The 19,543-nt window shown below is 39.5% G+C and overlaps 5 protein-coding genes across 5 annotated transcripts; all 5 read right to left on the bottom strand.

Moving 5' to 3' along the window:
* Window positions 1-852: 852 nt before the first annotated feature.
* On the bottom strand, window positions 853-1,611 carry LSM04_001018 (14-3-3 domain; the record flags this gene model as incomplete). Its single annotated transcript, XM_067334324.1, has 1 exon — window positions 853-1,611. The coding sequence occupies one exon, from the start codon at window positions 1,609-1,611 to the stop codon at window positions 853-855; it is 759 nt and encodes a 252-aa protein (XP_067193269.1).
* A 1,442-nt stretch (window positions 1,612-3,053) lies between these two features.
* On the bottom strand, window positions 3,054-5,915 carry LSM04_006624 (DNA helicase Pif1-like; the record flags this gene model as incomplete). The annotated part of the gene is made up of 1 exon (XM_067334323.1): window positions 3,054-5,915. One exon carries the CDS (start codon window positions 5,913-5,915, stop codon window positions 3,054-3,056), a length of 2,862 nt encoding a protein of 953 aa, XP_067193387.1.
* Window positions 5,916-6,617: 702 nt separating this feature from the next.
* On the bottom strand, window positions 6,618-9,839 carry LSM04_000081 (DNA helicase Pif1-like; the record flags this gene model as incomplete). The annotated part of the gene is made up of 1 exon (XM_067334322.1): window positions 6,618-9,839. One exon carries the CDS (start codon window positions 9,837-9,839, stop codon window positions 6,618-6,620), a length of 3,222 nt encoding a protein of 1,073 aa, XP_067193252.1.
* Window positions 9,840-11,074: 1,235 nt separating this feature from the next.
* On the bottom strand, window positions 11,075-13,783 carry LSM04_006170 (uncharacterized protein; the record flags this gene model as incomplete). Its single annotated transcript, XM_067334321.1, has 1 exon — window positions 11,075-13,783. One exon carries the CDS (start codon window positions 13,781-13,783, stop codon window positions 11,075-11,077), a length of 2,709 nt encoding a protein of 902 aa, XP_067193369.1.
* Window positions 13,784-14,332: 549 nt separating this feature from the next.
* On the bottom strand, window positions 14,333-19,525 carry LSM04_003051 (uncharacterized protein; the record flags this gene model as incomplete). The annotated part of the gene is made up of 1 exon (XM_067334320.1): window positions 14,333-19,525. The coding sequence occupies one exon, from the start codon at window positions 19,523-19,525 to the stop codon at window positions 14,333-14,335; it is 5,193 nt and encodes a 1,730-aa protein (XP_067193317.1).
* Window positions 19,526-19,543: the final 18 nt, after the last annotated feature.

Here is a 19,543-nt window from a genome sequence, read left to right as displayed (position 1 = left end):
ATTTTTTTAACCCTTCATTTCCACCCTCTCTACACGCAAATAATATCCCTCTCATTTTTTACTTCTCTCCCTTTCCTAGTAAATTCTTTCTCTGAGCCTGGTATTCTTCTCACTGCCGTTCGATCTTCGAACACCTCGCAAAGTATCAATATCAAAAGGTTTCTTTTCTTTTTGTTTTCTGTTTTCTTATGAGAAAATCAAAAACAAACAGTAAAAAAAAAACGTCTCAAAAGAAAAAAGAAGGGGAATGTCTGGATGTATAACACAATGGGGGAGGAGGTATCAAGAACAATAATAGTAAAAATAAACAAAGAAGAAGAAAAAGGGGATGAGTGATATAACCCCAGTCCCCCCACCCCTCTCACTCCCATTTTCAATGCTACCGGTGCCACTGATGCTGCTCTTGTTAGTGCTAGTGTTGTTGTCGTTTTCCTTTCCACATTGTGAACATATTTTGTTTTTGCTTTATTTTCATTGCCATTTTCATTTCATTTTTTTTTTGTTTTCTTTGATCTTCCTTTTCCTTTTCCTCCTCCTCCTCCTCCTCCTCGAGTCACACCATAAACACCACATATTGATGACTAATCACATTTTTCTTTTGGAGCGTCTGTCCCACTCTTCCTCTTCTCTACACTTCACTCATTTCTCTTTTTTTCTTTTTGTTCTTCTTCCTCTATAAGGGTATATCCCTCTTTCTTTCTTTTCTGTTGTTTAAAAATGTATCATTTCTTTTTTGTTTTGTTTTCCTTTTCATATTGCTTCCCTTCACTTTGTTGATTTTCTTTCGTTTTTATTTTTCTCTCTCTCCTTCACACAAACACACCCTCGCTGTGTATGTATATTTCCCCCGCACTACTCCAGCTCCTCCATGGCGGTGCCGTCGTCCTGTCCCTCCGGGTGGGCGTCCTCTGTCCAGAGAGCAAGATTGTCCCGGAGCAATTGCATGATGAGGGCGGCCTCCTTGTGCTGCTCCTCGTCCAGCACGTCGGGGTCGCTGAGGGCCTCCTCAAAGGCCTGACGGGCGAGTTGGCAGCCGCGATCGGGGCTTTTTAAGATCTCGTAGTAAAAGACGGAGAAGTTCAGGGCGAGGCCGAGGCGGATGGGGCTTGTGGGCTTCAGGGAGGAGTTGTACTGCAGTGCCTGCGTGTACGCCTCGAATGCCTTGTTCTTCTGCTCCTCCGAGTTTGTCTCAATCTCGGCATAGTAGCGGTGGTAGTCGCCCTTCATCTTGAGATAGTACACCTTTGTCTCATCTGTGTCGGCATGTGGGAGGAGGTGCTTCTCAATCAACTCAAGAATGTCAGTGCAGATATCGCTCAGTTCCTTCTCAATCTGCTTCTTAAATCCCTTGATGAGAGTGACGTTCTTGTCCTTCTTGAGATCTTCCTTCTGCTCGAGTGCAGTGATGCTGCGCCAGCACGCACGGCGGGCCCCAATCACGTTTTTGTACGCCACTGAAAGGAGATTGCGTTCTTCAGATGAGAGAACGGGGTTCAGCTTCACCACACGTTTCATGCAAACAAGGATCTCATCATACCGCTCACACTGCTCAGCCAGCTTGGCCATAATGATGAGCTGCTCGCGCTTCTCAGGAATCTGGAATCCACTCATGATTGTTTTCGATCAAAAAAATTTTTTTTTCTGAGAATTACACAGGATCACTGATAAAGTTTGCTTTTTTTTGGGGTTTTTCGTTTGTTGGTTCGCTTGATTTTTATTGTTGTTTTTGTTTGTTGGCTTTGGTTTGTTTTGTTACTTTTGTTTTTACCCTTTTTTTCCCTTTATTCACTTCTTCCAAACCCCCCACCAACACCAACACCACCGTTGCAGGGGGAAAAGAAAAAAGGAACATAATGAAGAAAAGAAAAGGGGAAAAACAGAAGGAATATATTTCACTGAAGGAAAACGCAGTCAAATAATCGTGATAGATAGAAATCACAAAGACACAATGTACAATAAACAGAAAAACGAAAAAAAAAAACAAATTAGAAAAATAAACATCAAAAATAAATGAATTATTTGAGTTGCGATACACACGTGGGGTCTAAAAACCCATCGAAGTGCCAAAAGTGAAAATTAAAAAAAACACAACACACCACAATGAAACGAGTCTATGGGGGACAACACTGTTTTGAACCGGTAAGGAAAACCCATGCACATAAGAAAGTGATAGAAAAAAATTAATAAAAAACAAACGGGAGTTCGTGCGGGGTAAATACTTTTTTGAATGATAATAGTCCGCTAACACGTGTTGAATAAAGAAAAAAAAAAACAATAAAGATAGAACAGAATATACGTACATAGAGAAGCTAAATACGTACGCGATTCAATTCGTTAAAAATCTCATCAAACCCCTCTTTCACAGCACACCACTCAACCATCAATATCATCTACATTCTCAAAAGAATCCAATGTTTCAACCAAGAGAGCAGATGTATGAGTATAAAAGTCTGTGTGCATCAGAGAGAGAGAGAGAGAGAGAGATTACTTTTCGGGTGAAGGATAGATGGAGTACAGAGAATTCTATTTTTTTTTTTTCAACTTCAATTGCTTTCGCAGATGCTTCTTTTTTTTTTTTAATATTTTTGCTCTTCGTTATTTATTTTTATTTTCTACAGTTGGTTTCTTTTTTATTATTATTTTTTTTATTTTTTGATTCGACTGGCTCTCCGCTTTTGTTTCTAATACTCTAAGTGGGGAACAAGAAAAAAAATGAGGATTTACAAATCTTCAATAATACTCTATGTTGGGGGAAGTTTGTTCTAGTACATCCTTGCCCCCTAACACATGCGAATAAACACATGTATGAATATATATGTATATATAAGTGTGTGTTTGAGTTCGTGCTGGGTAAGCGCATACATACATGTGTGTGTGTAAAGGCAGAGTGTTGCATAACGTCTCCTCAACACTAATGCCAATACCACCCCTTAACTCACATTAACAGCACGCATGTTTACACACAATAGAAAAAGAAAAGGTGTTGAAAAAGGAAAAAAACAAAAAGACAAACAAACAGTGAAAAAAAAAGCCAGATAGAAAGAAGAATGTATCTATAGGATGTGCTCCACTTCCGTGGTGTCACTATCATTAACATCATCATCGTCATCGTCATTGCTGCTATTGTTGTCGTTGTTGTTGCTCTTGTCATTGATAGCAATTGCAATGATTTTCGACTTTCGACGAGATTCCTGCATCTTTGCTACACGTTCCGTTTGTTTAATAAGTTTCCGCATTCGTCTAGCCACCAACACAGAATGTTCTATACTTCCCTTTACCGGCCCTGTCAGTTGTGCACTTCCCCCCATTCTCCCAGCAGTTATACTGTTATTCTCACTATCCTTTAGTGTGACTCCACGAAGTAAATGACTCAACGACGCCCCTCGTCTCCGCAAATGATAAATGGTATCATTGCAGCGTTTCCACGATGAGACGGGGTGATTGTCTGTTGGCTCTACTGAATCCACTGTGGGAAGTTGGGAATCAAACGCCACACACTCCGCGTTTGCCACTACCATGTTTGGTGTAAAGGAGGAGATGCTGAGCTGTTCTGGATTACATACACGACTCATCGCCACATAAAGAAGATGTTCACAAGGCCACATTCGGGATAATTCAAGATGTACACGACCTACTAAAGTGAGTCCCTGTACTTTATGCACCGTAAAGGCATACGCCAGACTGAGTGGGAGGGCCACACTACTGAGAGTGTAGTAGTTTGTCATGGGACCACCACCCACTGTAAACTCCCATGGAGGAACAGCAATAGTTTCACCACTGTGGAACTTCACTACAGGTAATAAAGGTACTTGCATTCCACATTCAGTCATACAATAAATGCGGTATCGTTCTACACAGTTATCGACGCGTTCACTACGAAGAAAACCAGGAATATTATCAAGTGAACACTCCACAAAATCTACTACGGTACCAATACTTCCATTTACTAGATGTGAGCTTAAATTTGCCCGTAATAGTACACGACATCCTTTTTTAAATGTTACTGGTTGTGCAATAGGATGTTTTGACATAAGTTTCTGCAAGTATTCTTCACTCTCAGGAGTATGTAGTCCATCAGCGTTGGGTAAAATTTCAGTTACTACTGCCCCAAGTTCCAAATCATTTATTAATCCTGCAACTTCTATAAATCGTTCACGCATCGCATCACGCCACGCTGCACTTTCACCTGGTGGAAGACAAACTCGCATTGCATGACCATCTTCATATACACGATAGAGGCTAAGCAATGAGGCTCTGGGTAAATCAAGTGTTGCTTGTAATAATGAACGTACATGTCGTGAAAACTCTTCTTCATTAAATCCAGGTTCTGTACGAAGGAGAACTGTAACAGTGGAATCACACCTTAAAGCTGTTATACCCGTTTCTGGTGTTAACATAATAGCATCTCCAGGAAGTCTTTCTAATTCCTTATCATTTGCAATTTGTACTTCTTTATTTGTGGGAAGTAGATTTACCGCTGATTCTACCATTGTTCCTGGTGGAAGTTGTTGTACACTTTCCATAAGAGCTTCTGGAACTTCACCCACTCGCATTTTCTGAAGTGCTTCAGCAAATAATTTATTTGAAGCTTGTCGGACTTGTAGACCAAGACGAACTTTAACAAAGGAATCTTGAAACAACTTTGAGGATAAAATAGATGCCTCATTAATAACACCAAGTTGAAGGAAATCACCACAAAGAATAATTTGAACTCCACCAAAAGGAAGATCAGGAGTTCCTGCTTCTTCCCTTAAAACACGATCAAATTCTTCAAATAATTTCTTAGAAAGCATAGATACTTCATCAATAATAATAACGTCATAATCAAGTAAATTACTCTTGCGTAGAAAATCTCCTTGTGAAGTTACACCCAAACTATGATGAAATGTTGAACCTCCAATATGACATCCAGCTACTCCTGTTGTAGCAGTCATAGCTACACGCAGGCGTTCTGCCTGCATACGTTGATTTAAAACCCGTAACAGAACAGTTTTTCCTGTTCCAGCGCTTCCACCAATATAAAGTAGATTTCCTTTAAGGGCGAGATCAATTACTTTTTCTTGTTCATCATTAAGTTCAACAGTTTCTACTGCTTCTATTGCATTTTGAATATCATTCATTTCCTGAGTTTCACCAACAGTGTTAATAATAGTAGAATAACGTCCTTTTGTCAAGTTATTAATTTTAACTTGAATCATCTGTTGAATAGCATCTGCAGGATCTGGAATATTTCGACTGCGTAAAATTACACCGAGGGCTCGAATAATAGAAATAGGCCAATTTGCCGGAAGATTAGCTGTTCCTTCTCGCATCTTTTGTGCAAGTTGACGAAGTACATCAGGTTTCTCAACATAAACTTGACGTTTTTCATTAATACCAAATCCAATACTTTTCAAGCACAAAACTGATGGAGATGTTTCAGATGTCATACGACCTATTAGTGCATTATAAACCAAAGTAGAGTTTGTAGGTTCATCCAATTTATTTCTTCGTGGTGGAAGTTTCTCAAGATTCCGTTTCATTGCCTTCTTGGGCTCCACTTGTTGTTCAATACCCCCATTCTTTACTACAGGTGGCGTCACTCCTTTCTGCATAGCTGCCAGTGATTGTTGTGGTGGTGGTAGTTTTTCCTTTGATCCCGTTATCATCTCAGAGGAAATATTACTTGCTTTAGTAATAGAAAATTTTCCAGATTTCTTCTTCACATTTTTCACGTTACTTCTTGCCGATTTTGGTTGTTTTTCACTTATGAAACGTCGAGAACAAAGAAGAGGTCCAGCACCACCCATAAGAGTGGTTGGTCGTATTACTGCTGATAGACGAGAAAATCCTATGGGCCGCCCGCAAGATCCAGGAACTGAAGTGGGAAAGGTCCCACCAACATTCGCTACTGGTAAAAGAAGGCGACGAAGCATTTGAAATGCTAGGGCCCTTCCAAGTAAGCGTTTGTTTGTATTTAAATTTATATTTTAAAAAAGGGGAGAATAAAGTTAGTGCTCTATAAGAAAAGGTAGGCGATTTCTACTTTGTATTATCACCTCCTTTTTTTTTATTTTTAATGCCTTCTTTCCCACTTTACGTACTCCTCTACTAATCACGCAGTGGGGAGGCCTCTATGTCCTACAGAGGAAGAATAGAAGAAGTAAAAAAAAATTTGAAAACAATAACAATAATGAAAAAAAAAAAATGAGAGAGTGTAATAGAGTAGGGTTTCCTCTTTCTTTTTTTTAATATGATATATTTATACTACGCAATATTAGATAGTGCGATCCAAACTAGAGTAACATTCATGCATTACTTCCTACCCTCCTCTTCCTTTTTTTGTTTCACATCCATGTTTCACAAAAACACAAACAAACAATGAGAAAGAAAAGCAAATACATAGTTGAATATCTCTTTTATGCCTTGCCATGACAGAGAGGAATGCATATTTCTATGATTACTTCGACACATAAAATGCAAGGATGGTAAAAGAAATATACCAAGAAAAAAACTAATTAACTGAGTTACGCGGAAAAACAATGTAAAGAACATTAACAACAAGAAATATCCAAAATACACAGAGAAGCATAGAAATCCATGGTTACATCATATATATATATATATACCCCCTAAAGTCATCCTTGTATCATGTCTGATTTTTTCTTTAGCGCTGTATTTTCTCCATTTACAGTATCCCCATTATTCTCTTTCATCTCTTTTTCCTTCTCCTGTTGCCGTTGTCGCTGTTTTGCCTCAGCTCTAAGTTTCTCCCGAAGGGAAGCTTTACGTCTACCAGGTGTACGGCGCCATGTAGCCTGGAAAAAATGAGGCAGAACCTTCACTTTCTCAACAGTAGGTAAAGAGTCATCAAAGAGTAAACAATCTGTTGCACAACGCACTAAATCATTTTGAAATGATGACACAGTTAACTGTTCTGGATTACATACACGACTCATCGCCACATAAAGAAGATGTTCACAAGGCCACATTCGGGATAATTCAAGATGTACACGACCTACTAAAGTGAGTCCCTGTACTTTATGCACCGTAAAGGCATACGCCAGACTGAGCGGAAGCGCTACGATGCCCATATGATAATGATTTGTATTGGATAACCCTCCCACACAGAATGTTGTGGGAGGCACGACAACAACTTTTCCTCCACCAAAATCCACTTCTGGCGCCAGTGCAACATCAAATCCATGTTCATACAATTGACATTCAATATATGCTTCCATAGCATCAAGTCTTGCGGGTGTGGCGAGGTGGCGTGGTAGTCTCCCGGGCCGCAGTTCTGCGAACCCCACAACGACGCCAAGACTCCCATTAACGAGATCCGACGTTAAATTCGTGCGAAGCATCACGCGGGCGCCTTTCTTCAGTCGCAGTGGGGCCGCCATCGGGGCGTGGGCGGCTTGACGTGTGAGTGTGTGTTCATCGGCGTCCGTGTGGAGGCCGTTGGGGGATGTGATGATCTCCCGCAGTGAGACGCCGAGACCGCGGGCCGGCAGCCACGACTCGAGAGCCCGCAGATGGGCGGCAAGTCCCGCCTCGTCCTTCTCATCCATTTCAGCTGGAATACGAACGCGAAAGGCAAATGCGTCTATGAATAGTTTGTACAGAACAATGTGGCGTTGTCCAAGCAGGGAAAGGGTTAAGGTGGAGGCATGCGGTACTTTACTAACGAATTCAAGAACGTACTGCTCCAAGGCAAGGGTTAGTGTATTAATATTGGATGGTGAATTCATGCTCTCATCCAGAATCTGTAACATATAAGTAGCAGACCAACGACCTGCCAAGGTTGGAGTGGAAATGTGAGCCGGAAATACAGCTAAATCTCCATGAAGTTTATCTAATTCTTTCTGATTAATAGCATCAACTTCTTTATTTGTGGGAAGTAACTTTACAGCACCTTCATCTACATCTTTCATAGTCTTTGCATTATCACTAGGTGATAAAAATGTAACGGTATCTTGTAAATCATGTGGAACAGTACCACGACGTAGTTCTTGTAATTGTTGTACAAATACACTATTTCCTAATTGACGTACCACATGTTGTAACTTAAGCATTGCAAAGTGCCTTCGAAATATCGATGAATGAACTAGTGGTGTTGAAGCAATTGCCCCTAATTGAAGAAAGTCTCCACAGAGTATAATTTGTACCCCACCAAATGGTAAATCCACACCATTAGCCCGTCGTAATTGATATTCAAGGGATTCAAGTAACTCTTTTGATAACATTGAAACTTCATCCACCATAATTACATCATATGCTCGTAATTCTGCACGTCGCATAAATTCTCCATAAATATTTACTCCAAAATTATGATGAAGTGTCGTACCACCAACTCGTGTTGCTGCAATACCTGTTGTTGCTGTTACAGCTACAGACAAACCTCGATTCATAAGTTCTTGTTTAATAACACGAATCAAAAGTGATTTACCTGTACCTGCACCTCCACCAATATATGTATTATATCCCTCCAATACAAAATCTACCACTCGTTGTTGCTCTTTATTTAAATCCGAATATGTTAATAAGCGCTCCTGGAATGTCATATTAATATTATACCTACCGCTATCAACAGAAGTACCATCACCACCAGACGTATTATTTATGTTATCTTCTACAACACCAACACTAGGACGACTCTTAACACGTTCATACTGCGTTTTCAACAACTCTTGAACCTTAAAAACAGCTTCTTTTTTGTCTTTTGAACGTAACAAAATATAATAGAGTTGCTGAAAAACAGCACTACGCCATGCTTGTGGCCAACTCACTTCCTTTGCGATAAGTTTTACGCGTAATTCATCAAGGGCATCAGGAGACATCAGATCAAGTTCCTGGGTATCACGACGCATACCAATACCCAGAATTCCAAGAGCACGCACACTTGAAGCAGAATGCTTCACAACACGATGTGTGAAAATGTTATAAACAAGGATATTTTCATCTCTTTTACTAGTCTTTCTGCTTACATTATGAAGAAATAAAGGATTATTTATAAATAATGGTGATTTATTTTCCTCCTTTACTCTGCTTAAAGAACTATTAGGATCCTTTTCTTTTATCTCTGTGTCACTAATGGTTTTTTCTTGCTCAGATTTCTGGTACCGCTCCAAATTATCTGTATTTATTCCCTTTTCACGAAATTCCAAAGGTTCTATAAGAAAAGACAAATGGTTTCCATTTGAAGTTTGATCAACCATTGTAGTTTCGTTGTTCATCATTGTCTTCCTTTTTAACTGTGTACTGATTTTAGCGGTACCACTAACAGAAGAACGATCAGCACGTCGGGCCAAACAAATTAACCTCGGTCTATCATTTTTCCCTTGTTGCTGTTTTAGCTTCTCCTTATCCTCCTCTTCCGGTTGTTCTTCGCCTTGAGAATTCTGCAGCGATAGTACTGAAGATGGGGTTGTACATCTCACGCTGTCAGCCTTACTTGTTCCGCTTGTCATGAAACCACGACATTGATGCCAGAGTGGTAAGGCACCACACGCCATAGACAATGCAACTTGTTGTCGTTGTTGTTCTTGTTTTAGCTTCTTCTTATAATGATGATGATACCAATAATAAGCGAAGCGCACAGCACCTCTCCCAAGCCCTCTTGGTGACCTACTCGCCAGAGGAGGGGTATGGGAAGGGAAAACAACAGGAACAAGAGACCTTGACACATGTGGTAATAACGACAGCGGCGGCGGCGTCAACAACAACAAAGAAGATGTTAACAGGGGACAGTTAAAGAGATCGTGCAACTTTTTATCCTGAAAAGACGATAGGTTTACAAAACGCACTAGCGAGCTCGCGTACTTCGAAGCTATTGCCCCAACTGACGGAAAACCGAACATTACAGATACTGTCCTTTTACTTTTTTTTTCTTTTTCGCTTTTTTTTTCTTTCTTTCTTTCGTTTAACGCCGTTTATTTCTTCTTTGCTAAATAAATAAATATATATATCGCAATTTATTCTCCTGTGTAATCCACCTTCCAATACCCCTCCTCTATGGTGATGCCTCACAGAATTGAGGCGATCGTTTTCTGTTTACTTTTTTTTCCCTTCTTTAAGGTACGGTACAATCCACCACTCTCGCTCGTTCGTATGGTAGAGAGTGTGTGTTTGTGTACCAACTTCTATTTGATCTATTCTTAGCTGACTCTATCTAAGTAAAAACTCTATGTATGGATTCTTTCCCTTAATAACAAATCTGACTGTTAGTACCACTTATATACTATTTACCGCAGCCGCCGTAACGATAAAAAAAAGGGGGACTCACCCCCTCCAGCCTCCTTCCTGCACCCGAGCGAGTGACCGTGAAGAGGGGGCCGGAGGAGGACTCGCGGGTGCCCCCTTTCGTGGCACGTACGCCCACCCTTTTTTCTCTTTTCCTTTTCTCTGTTTTCGTGATGTATGTTATTTGTATATCTCTTCTGTGTGAAGAGCTCCCACAGGATGAGGCCTCTTGTGGTCCTCTCTCCACTCCGCCACTTCGGCTGCCCCGCAAAGACACCGGTACGACGGAACGCAAACGGTAAAAGGGGATTCTTCTCGTCACTTTGGTGCGGCGGCCCTTCCGCACGCGTCTCATTATTATTATTATTAATCGCCAATTGGTATAATTGTTGTTTTTTTTTTTTTTACAAACAACAATAATAGGGAAAACAAGAGAAATAAGGAAAGAAAAAAATCAATGGGAAATATACGATACGGCAAATAAGTATCTAAATGACATGAGAATAAAGGTGACAATATCTCCCGGTCAGAAATTCCTATTCGATTTTAAACATCAGACACAGAAAGAAATGATGATGAGGAATAAAAAAAAAACACTACTAAACACTAGGATAAATTGACACCCAGGAAAAAAAAACAAGATATATCGGGTGAAGAACAGCAAAACAACAAAAAACAAAACGAAAACAACGACACCCGGTAAGAAAAAAAAAAAATGACTCCCACCTCCCTCTAAAATATAAAAAGAGAGATGTAAGTACCAACAGAAGAAAAACCCCATGAAAACTACACTCTCGGCTTAAACTTCTTCTACGATATTGTCACACTAAGGATTGATATCGAACAAGATAAGCTACGAAGTGACAGCGCGATGCTTGGTGGCCGTTTTCGCAATATTCACAGTGTTTTCAATTTGCAGAACTGCAGCGGCATCAACAATAGCAATGGGTATTGAGCCACCAGGGTCAGCAGCTGCACATCGCGTGAGACGAACACCCTCAACACCATCCTCATCCACGGTTTCCTCTACCAACACACCGTAGAGAAAGACATTCCCACGTGTGTAGCCAGCAGAGATCGGCAACTCCTCTGCTGCGTCCTCAGCAACGTGCAGGAACACAGACCCCTGCGATGCCCTGATGTCGTTGGTAAGGCCAATTGCTACACACTCATCTGCGCTTGGGTAATAAGACATGACCGTACGAGTTACCATATCGCGTGCAGCGATGCCCCACATGGGCGAGCGAAATTTCGTTTGGAATATTTGGATCTCCCTAGAAATAGTCTTGACAACACGCTTTTCCTTTACGGTCTTGTCTAGCGTTGTTGCAAGACTAAGATTGTTTAAAACTGCATCCAAATCTTTTACTGTCACATAAGGAATGAAGGTAACTGTCTTTACTGCCTTCTTATCGGTCCACGGTGTTGTCGTCTTCCAGAGTGAGACACCATTCTTTGTGGAGTGTAATTTCCAATCACGCAGGAGGAGCTCCTCAACAAACCGTTTGGAAATCCTGATAACCTCTGGGTTAGTAGTAGAGTCCGTCAATGACTGAGATTCAACATTCGAAATTTCCTTTTTACTCGCAGGTGTTGAACTTTCTGCAGAAGGTAAACGCTCTAAGAGTGGGAAAAAATCTCTTGAATTGACGTAGGTACGCAACATATTTGGTTTTGGACCCATTCCACGAAGTAGTTTTGCAATCTTTTCAGCTTTTGCTATTTGCTGTTTATTTGCGTGATATTGTAGGCTTCCAGGAATATTTCCTTTAGGATCCACATCAAAGCAAAGACGAAGTGTGAGCGAACCATCAGCTTCCTCAAGGCCCATAATAAGATAGATATATGCTGCTGCACGTTGATGTTCACGTGAAGCTAGTGATGGAGGAAGAGGGATTGCGTCTTCTGGGCAATCAATACCACATTGTGCAAAAGCCATTAATTCTTTCCCATTTTCTTCTTCAGAATTAAAACTTCGTATACCGAGTTCTTCCTGTTGACTTGGTGTAAAGAGGTTTGCACAACTAATGCAACTCAGTACTTCCCGTGGTGCAGTACCCCACCCAGGTGATTTATAACGAGTGAGAACAATAAATTCATTCCTACCAAGTTGTTTTACAAGCGCTCTCTTTGATAAAAGAGCATCATACTTATAGGCATAAGTCGTTTTTTTATCCTCAAATTCAGGATCGTCAAGAAATAACTCTTGTAAACTACCTACATTCGCAGAAGGAATGTTTGCGGTAATTAATACTGCAGTTTTATTAGAGTAATTACTTAGTTTCTCCCAAATTACGAGACCATCTGACCGTTTTTCTCGTTTTATCCATCCGTTAGACTCTGAAGCAAATCCAATAGTACGACGAACAATATTAGAAAAAGGACCTTCGGGTGCTATTTCATCACGAAGAGCTTTTTCACGTTCGTTCAGAGGAGGCAATACCGGTTTTGAGTTAGTTTCATCTATTCTTTCCATTGTTTTCATAGGGGGCTTCAAAATTGATTGAAGCGGAGAAACGACATTTTCTTTACTAAGAGGAATATCAACAGTATCAATATCTGAGAAAGATGTCAACTTGTTTGGGAAACGATGTATTCCAGTATATAATAATGATAAACTCAGTACGGGAGGTACGATCCATTCCATAATATCTCTCAATATACACCTATGTAAACACAAGTTTATAACATACTCAAGTAATACTACCATAATTAAGGTTAATACAACACGTTGGGGGTTTCGCCATCCAAGTAATTTTTCTAAATTACAGAGTGTTTGCATACACTGTTTATTTTCATTGCTATCCATTTCTTCATGGCGCCACTGAAATCCTACACATAAAGTAAGAATACAGAGAAGAGGCCAGTGCAATAAACCAGAGAACCATCCAATAGTTAACATGAGCAAGTATACAAATGCTTCAATAGGTCGATACCCATACCATAGACCTATAATTCGAATAAAAAACATATCATAGACATCTTGAGTTTGTAACGTCCGCTCTAACTGAGACTCTAAATTTTCAGTTTTATTCTGTATACCATTAGAGTGTAAATTAAGATTTGCTTCTGTAGTTTCATTTTTCTCTTCATTCGTTATATTAGGTGATATAGTATCTGCAGTAGCAATACACTGAAGAAGTTCATTCCATATATTTCCTGTCAATGAAGTTTTAGTAGCAGATATTTCCTTATCATCAAGAGTACCGTTCATATGACTACGCTCTTCCCAAACAGTAATTATTTTTTCCCATTCTTGCATGATATTTGAAAGACTATCGGCGACTGCTAAAACCATTCGACCAGTTTTGTTTGAGTCTTTTCGACGCCCTACCTTTCCTTTCGTTTCTTCAGACTCATAGTCGAGAGGATTAGAAGAATATATAATACGATAGCGAGCAAGATCCGTTACCCGATACATTAGACGATGTCTAAAACGTTTGTTCTTCTCTAATCCATCTAAAGTACGTTCCTGAACACACAACTGTCTCTCTAAGCCACCAGCGATAACTTTCCACGAACGAAAGGAAGTGGAGGAAATTGGTTTTGGGAGAATTGTCATTTTTTTTTTGTTTTTCTTTTTAATTCTTTAATTGTATTTTTTCTTCTTCTTCTGTTCTGTTTTTCTTTTTTTACCCCCTTTTCCTTATCACCTAGATTAAAAAAAAGAAACAATGCCAATATGGGGGAAAAATAGAAAATAAATCAATAAATAATCTTTAACATAGAATCACAAAGGCCCAATAAATCATAAAAGAATACCTCAAACACGTCAAAGAAAAACAAAAAAAATATTTCTATAAATGAGTAAATAAATACAGACAACATTAACAGAGAGAAAGAGAGAGAGCCAAAAAGAGGCTTTACCCAGAATCTTCTGTAATTGAGCAGTATACATCATTTCCATTCATCATCACATAATTCCAGAGCGTTTGAAACAAAAAACGCACACACACACATAGGAATAAAAAAGAAAAGAAAATAGTTCATAAAAAAAAAAAGCCTGATATATTTTCAGAGATTTTGGGACATTCAATTAAGAGAAACAAAAAGGCAAAAAAAAAAAGATCAAAAGGAAAAGAAAAAACAACAACGGTATTAAATCCCATTATTAGCTTGAATGCTCTTGTTTCATTTGCCTCTTTTCATTTGACATAATACTTGCCAATACCTCATTTCGGTGGGATAATGGACGTAGTAAACCACGTCGCAGAAATGTTTCCATTCTCTGATCAAACGGAATAAGTGGATTTGGTTGTTTAAAGTGGCATAACACACAAAGGAAATCAACAAATCCATCGTACAATAATACATTAAATTCCTTATTCCTCCCTGTAAGCAGTGGTTGATCAGAGTTAGGATCAAGTATACTTACATTCGCACGACGACGTTGCAGTGGTACATCACGCGGTTTAGCATCTTGCTCACGGCGTTTTTCCTCTCGAAGAGCCTCTTCTCTCTTTTTAGTAACACTAAAAGGTTGAAAAAGTTCAAATATTAAATTTTGAGATATTTCTGTACTTGTTAACAGAGCATCACGTAACATCTGAAGTAGTTGTTCTCGCTCCATTCCAGAAACTCCACATACTTCTTTACAGTAGGAATTAAATATTGTCATTAATACCTTGTTATGACGTACCAATACTTCTTCTGTCTTAACATTAGATCGTATACTTTTCACAATTACTATGGGATCTTCCATAGCACCAAGTAACAATTTAGGGGCTACATGTTTAAAAATGAGTTGAGAGAGACCATCTCCAAGCCATGTAATACTTTCCGTACTTCCATCGGTATTTGAATTCAATGCTGGAAACATTTCATGCGTTAATAATACGACTGCTGCAAGGAAATCTGGATAATAAAGTTCACTAACAAATAATGGTAATTGTTGAAAATTCCACTCATCCGTAGGTAATTCCGTTACTCTGGATTCCCTTCGTGTTTCCATTAATGTAGTTGAGACAAGATAGAAAATACGTGTTAATTGTTCTAAATCGACCCGAGATCCTTCAGGATCATCAGGAACAATAAGACCCGTATCAATCCATAACATACGCCAACCACCAAGATCAAGTGATGGCATCGCAGAAGAACTTGAAAGCGAACTACGTCTAAGAAATAACTGTAGAAGATCATTTCCACAATTACCAAAAGATTTCATCAAGTATGATTTATCCAATTCAGTAAAGTAACCTGCATGACGCCACTCCTCATCATGCCAAGCACTATCACGTTTCATAGTTCCATTCTCAATTGCTTTACGAATAACTTCTTCACGTTGAAGGAAAACGTTCTTTACACATGGCATATCAAGTGCAAATACCCAATCACCTTCACGATCTAATCCAACTTGCAAGGCAGAAGGAGATGCACGTCGTCCAGTAAATATACCACGACTTAAACTACTATACGTATTTACAGGAACCAAACAAGAAACTATAATATGCCAACGATGTACTTCTAGTGAACGATGTAATGCTACACCTAATGCTCCAAGCATTTGTGCCAACTCTGGAGAATCAAATGCAACACTTGGCCAAAAATTACCACGTAAAATAAAAGGATGAGCCATAGCACCAATTAATGGTTGACAATATTTTAAAAATAATTGCCATGGACTGCGTTCTTCTTCTTCCAATTGTACTAAAAATTCTCGAGTTATAGGAGTATCCGTAGATTCTGTTAACTTTTTTTCAGTTCCTTCTTCTTTTCCACTTTCTTCTGATAGACTTGCTCTACTACTGTGTTCTCGCAACAAGTAGGTACCATTACTAAGAAGGTATAACATAGCTTCACGTTCAATCATTGCACTTTGTCTTGCTTTATGATTAAAAGGATGTGCAAATCGTACATAAAGGAGAGCAACAAAAGTAAGTACGGCCGCACGATCTCCTCTTGCTAAACCATAAGGATCAACAATTTCTATCATCTCTACACGATCAGCAGGTTGTGGAGGCGTCATCTCAGTTGCCTTTAACGCTGCTTCTCGAATACGGTTCATACGCTTCTGTATATATTCATCTCCTAATTGTTCTGGTCCTTCCATTAATTCTGTCGCAAACTGTAACAAAAGAGACATTCGACCTGATGGTTTTAGATTAAGTAAATCACCAAAACATTCAGAATAAGTTGGAAAAGGTGCTTCCAATTGAACATTATGTTGCATTAACAATTGTCGTCGTTGTTCCGTAAAATCCAGATTTTCAGAAAGTCTCTTACTCTTACCTTCAACTGTTGTATGTGCTACCGCCGTCTTATTTTGATAACGTGGTAAGGCGAGATAAAAGAGCAAACGACTTAAAAGTACACCACTACGTACTTCCTCTGAAAAGTTATGAAAACGACTTGAGAGTACACCACCTTTCAAATCATCAAGGGATTCCAAATCATCCAGACAATTATTTGCCCAATCACGTAATATTGTCTGGGCATCTGGCATATAACGTGTACTTGAAATAACAAGTGGGGCAATCTTTCCAAACAACCGCTCCTCCTCCGCACCAGGCGTTAACTCCGGTATCTCCTCCCCATTATTTTGCTCTGATCTCTCACTATCAACCGTAATAGTTGGTACTTTTGCTGTTGCTGCTAACGGTTGTTGTTGTTGTACTGCTGACATTGATGTTGTGTCTTCAATACGCATTGCAGTTCCATCAACAGAGACACCCCGCCGACCTCCATGAGCAGAACATGAAGATGAAGAAGCAGAAGGAAATGGTACAGCAATGCCATTCCCCTTACTGTTATTAATGTTCATACCACCGACTTCCGCAGTGTTGGTTTTCATGTTTCGGGTAACACGACGATCGTCTGTGTACTCTGAGACAGTTGTGGAGGCACCGCACATTTCACCCACAACTCGCATGACAGTACGTTGCCATGGTCGTTGCTGTTGACAACGCACACGAGATTTTAACTGTGCAATGCGGCGTTCAAGTTCTCGTACATCAAGTTCTCTTTCCTGAAGAAGATTACAAAAGTATAATCGTTTTTCTTCAGAGTTAAATAAAGCTTCCTCTAGTTCTCTCGCTCTACCTTTTAGGCTATTATTTTCACGTTCTAGTTTTTGAATAAGACGGTTTCGAATAGCAATTGCTTGACGAAGATATCCGCTAATAGTTTCCATTTCTTCTAGTTTTTTTAACATACCTTCAAAAGTTTCTACAGCACGTTTCTGTAGAGCAGTGCCTTCTCTAGAGTGAATATTCTCTCGTGTCACAGAAGTAAGAAATGTTTGTGATGTGGATCTCTTCTCACTTGGTCGCATTCCTTCATTATTAGAATTATCCACATATCCTCCCCGTGGCTGTTGTAATTTATCCTGTTCCATCCCTGTAGCACTCGCCTGCATTGATTTTTCCGTAGATTGTGAAGCGTTTTCACTCATTTTTGCCTCTTCACTTAATTCCTGCTCATTCTTCTTGGATTTACTTACAGAATCTGGTACCTTTCTCTCTTTTGTATGCTGTGCCGTTTCTGCTAGTTTCATAGCAACAAATTTCGGTTTATCAGGCAATGTAGATGAGAAACCTTCCAAACCTTCAGCAAACTCTGGAAAGAATTGCACATTACGGGCCGCATGTTGTGCACCTGTTAGGAATGAACTATACTTTCTTTCGATTTCATCAAGTTGAGACTTAAAACGACCTTCTTTTGCAGTAAGTCGCCATTCTCTAAAAGTCTTTTGTAGACGTATTGCATTATGAAGACGTTTAAATATTTTTTCCAATAATACTAACGCCGCATCATGTCTTTTTTGTCCCACAGCACCTTGTCTCCATGTACGCCAGGCCCAACTCTTCATAAATGTTTCCAAATAACGAACATCTTCCTTTGCTTGTACAGTAGCGGTTTTCATACTACGTTGTCGTATAAGATTAAGTTGGAGTGTGTATAACTGTTCTACTTGTTCTCCAATAGCTCCTGCTCTTGGAAGTAGTTGTTCACACGGTGTAAAATTTTCGTATACATGTGGTAAAAGATATCTAGTAAATAATTGCAGAGCCCAGGCCATACCTGGAACCATAGACTTTGTTTGATCCAATATACGCCAAAGTAGGGCAACACTAAATGCGGTTTCAGCAGCAAGTAATGGACGAAAACAACGTTCCTCTGGCAGGGTAACAAGAGGTAAATATGTTGGGGCTACATCATTATGATCAGAGAGTCTTTCTCCTGCCTCAATCATCTCTATTTCAGAGTTTAAAAGGAATTGAACATATTTATTACCGGGTAAAGAGGATTTACTTGAAGCATCGGCTTCACATATAGTACCAGAGCCTTGACATCGTAACAACATTAAGAAACGTCTATGAATACGATGCATTACAGTCAAAAAGAGACGTTCGTAGAGTTCTAATGGCATTGAAATTCCACGATCTGATGTTGGGAGATTTTTAACTATTGAATCTGATAGTGATGACATGATTCCTTTAACATTTACACTTTTTGCTCCTCCTACTCCTGTTGTTATGTCTCCATCCACGTCTCCTAATTTACCGGATAATGGTGTCTGTTGATTTCGCTTTAATTCATGCATAGCACGTTCTTCCTCCTCTGTGAGAAACTGTTTAAAACAATCCCACAATTGACCACGTAATTCTTCCTCTACATTAGCAATAACATCTTCGCTTTGACGACATGCATTACGGTTTTCCCACCAAGAGAAGAGTACCCGATTTAAAGATCTTTCTTTTTCTAGTCGACGTGCCGCTTCATCTGGTAAAATAGGAAAGCAGGAAGATTTTACAGTAATAGCATTTGCACAAGCCGCAAGTCCTAGACATGGTGTTATTAGCAATTTTTTCTCAGGACGCAGGAGTGCCTCATCCTTTGGTAACATATATGGAACCTGCTTCTCTGGATCATTAGAAAAGATAGGCAAAACATTTGGCTGTCTATCAAGTGCAGCTTTTAAAAGATGTGCCGCTACTGTTTGTGCGAGTTGTGTACGACTATCTGCTTGCTTCTCTGTTGTATTAATTTGAGTTCCACTTTCACCAAATGTTTTTGAGAAGTTTGGAGGTACAAACCGTAGGGATTTCGTGTTACCCGTGGCTGTAATATCTGGAAGTACATCAGAACTCTTTTTTTTCCCACTTTCATTCTGTGTAAAATATTGCTGTCTCCCTGTCTTGTTGTTTTTGTTTTTGTTGTTGTTGTTTGTTACTGAGTCCTTAATAGTAGCATTAGTATTAGTACTAGTTGTTGCTGTTGGGATACTGGGGGAGACCTTTGTATGAGATGAGGCACTTGAATCAACAGACTTCCAATATTGTTGCCGATGTGTTACACGGCTCATTGCTTACGTTTTACAATG

This window comes from Trypanosoma melophagium (genome assembly GCF_022059095.1).
Source record: "Trypanosoma melophagium isolate St. Kilda chromosome Unknown ctg17segment0, whole genome shotgun sequence".
Lineage (NCBI taxonomy): Eukaryota > Euglenozoa > Kinetoplastea > Trypanosomatida > Trypanosomatidae > Trypanosoma > Trypanosoma melophagium.
Note: the sequence above shows the minus strand (reverse complement) of the source record. Positions and strands in the feature narration are given on the sequence as shown.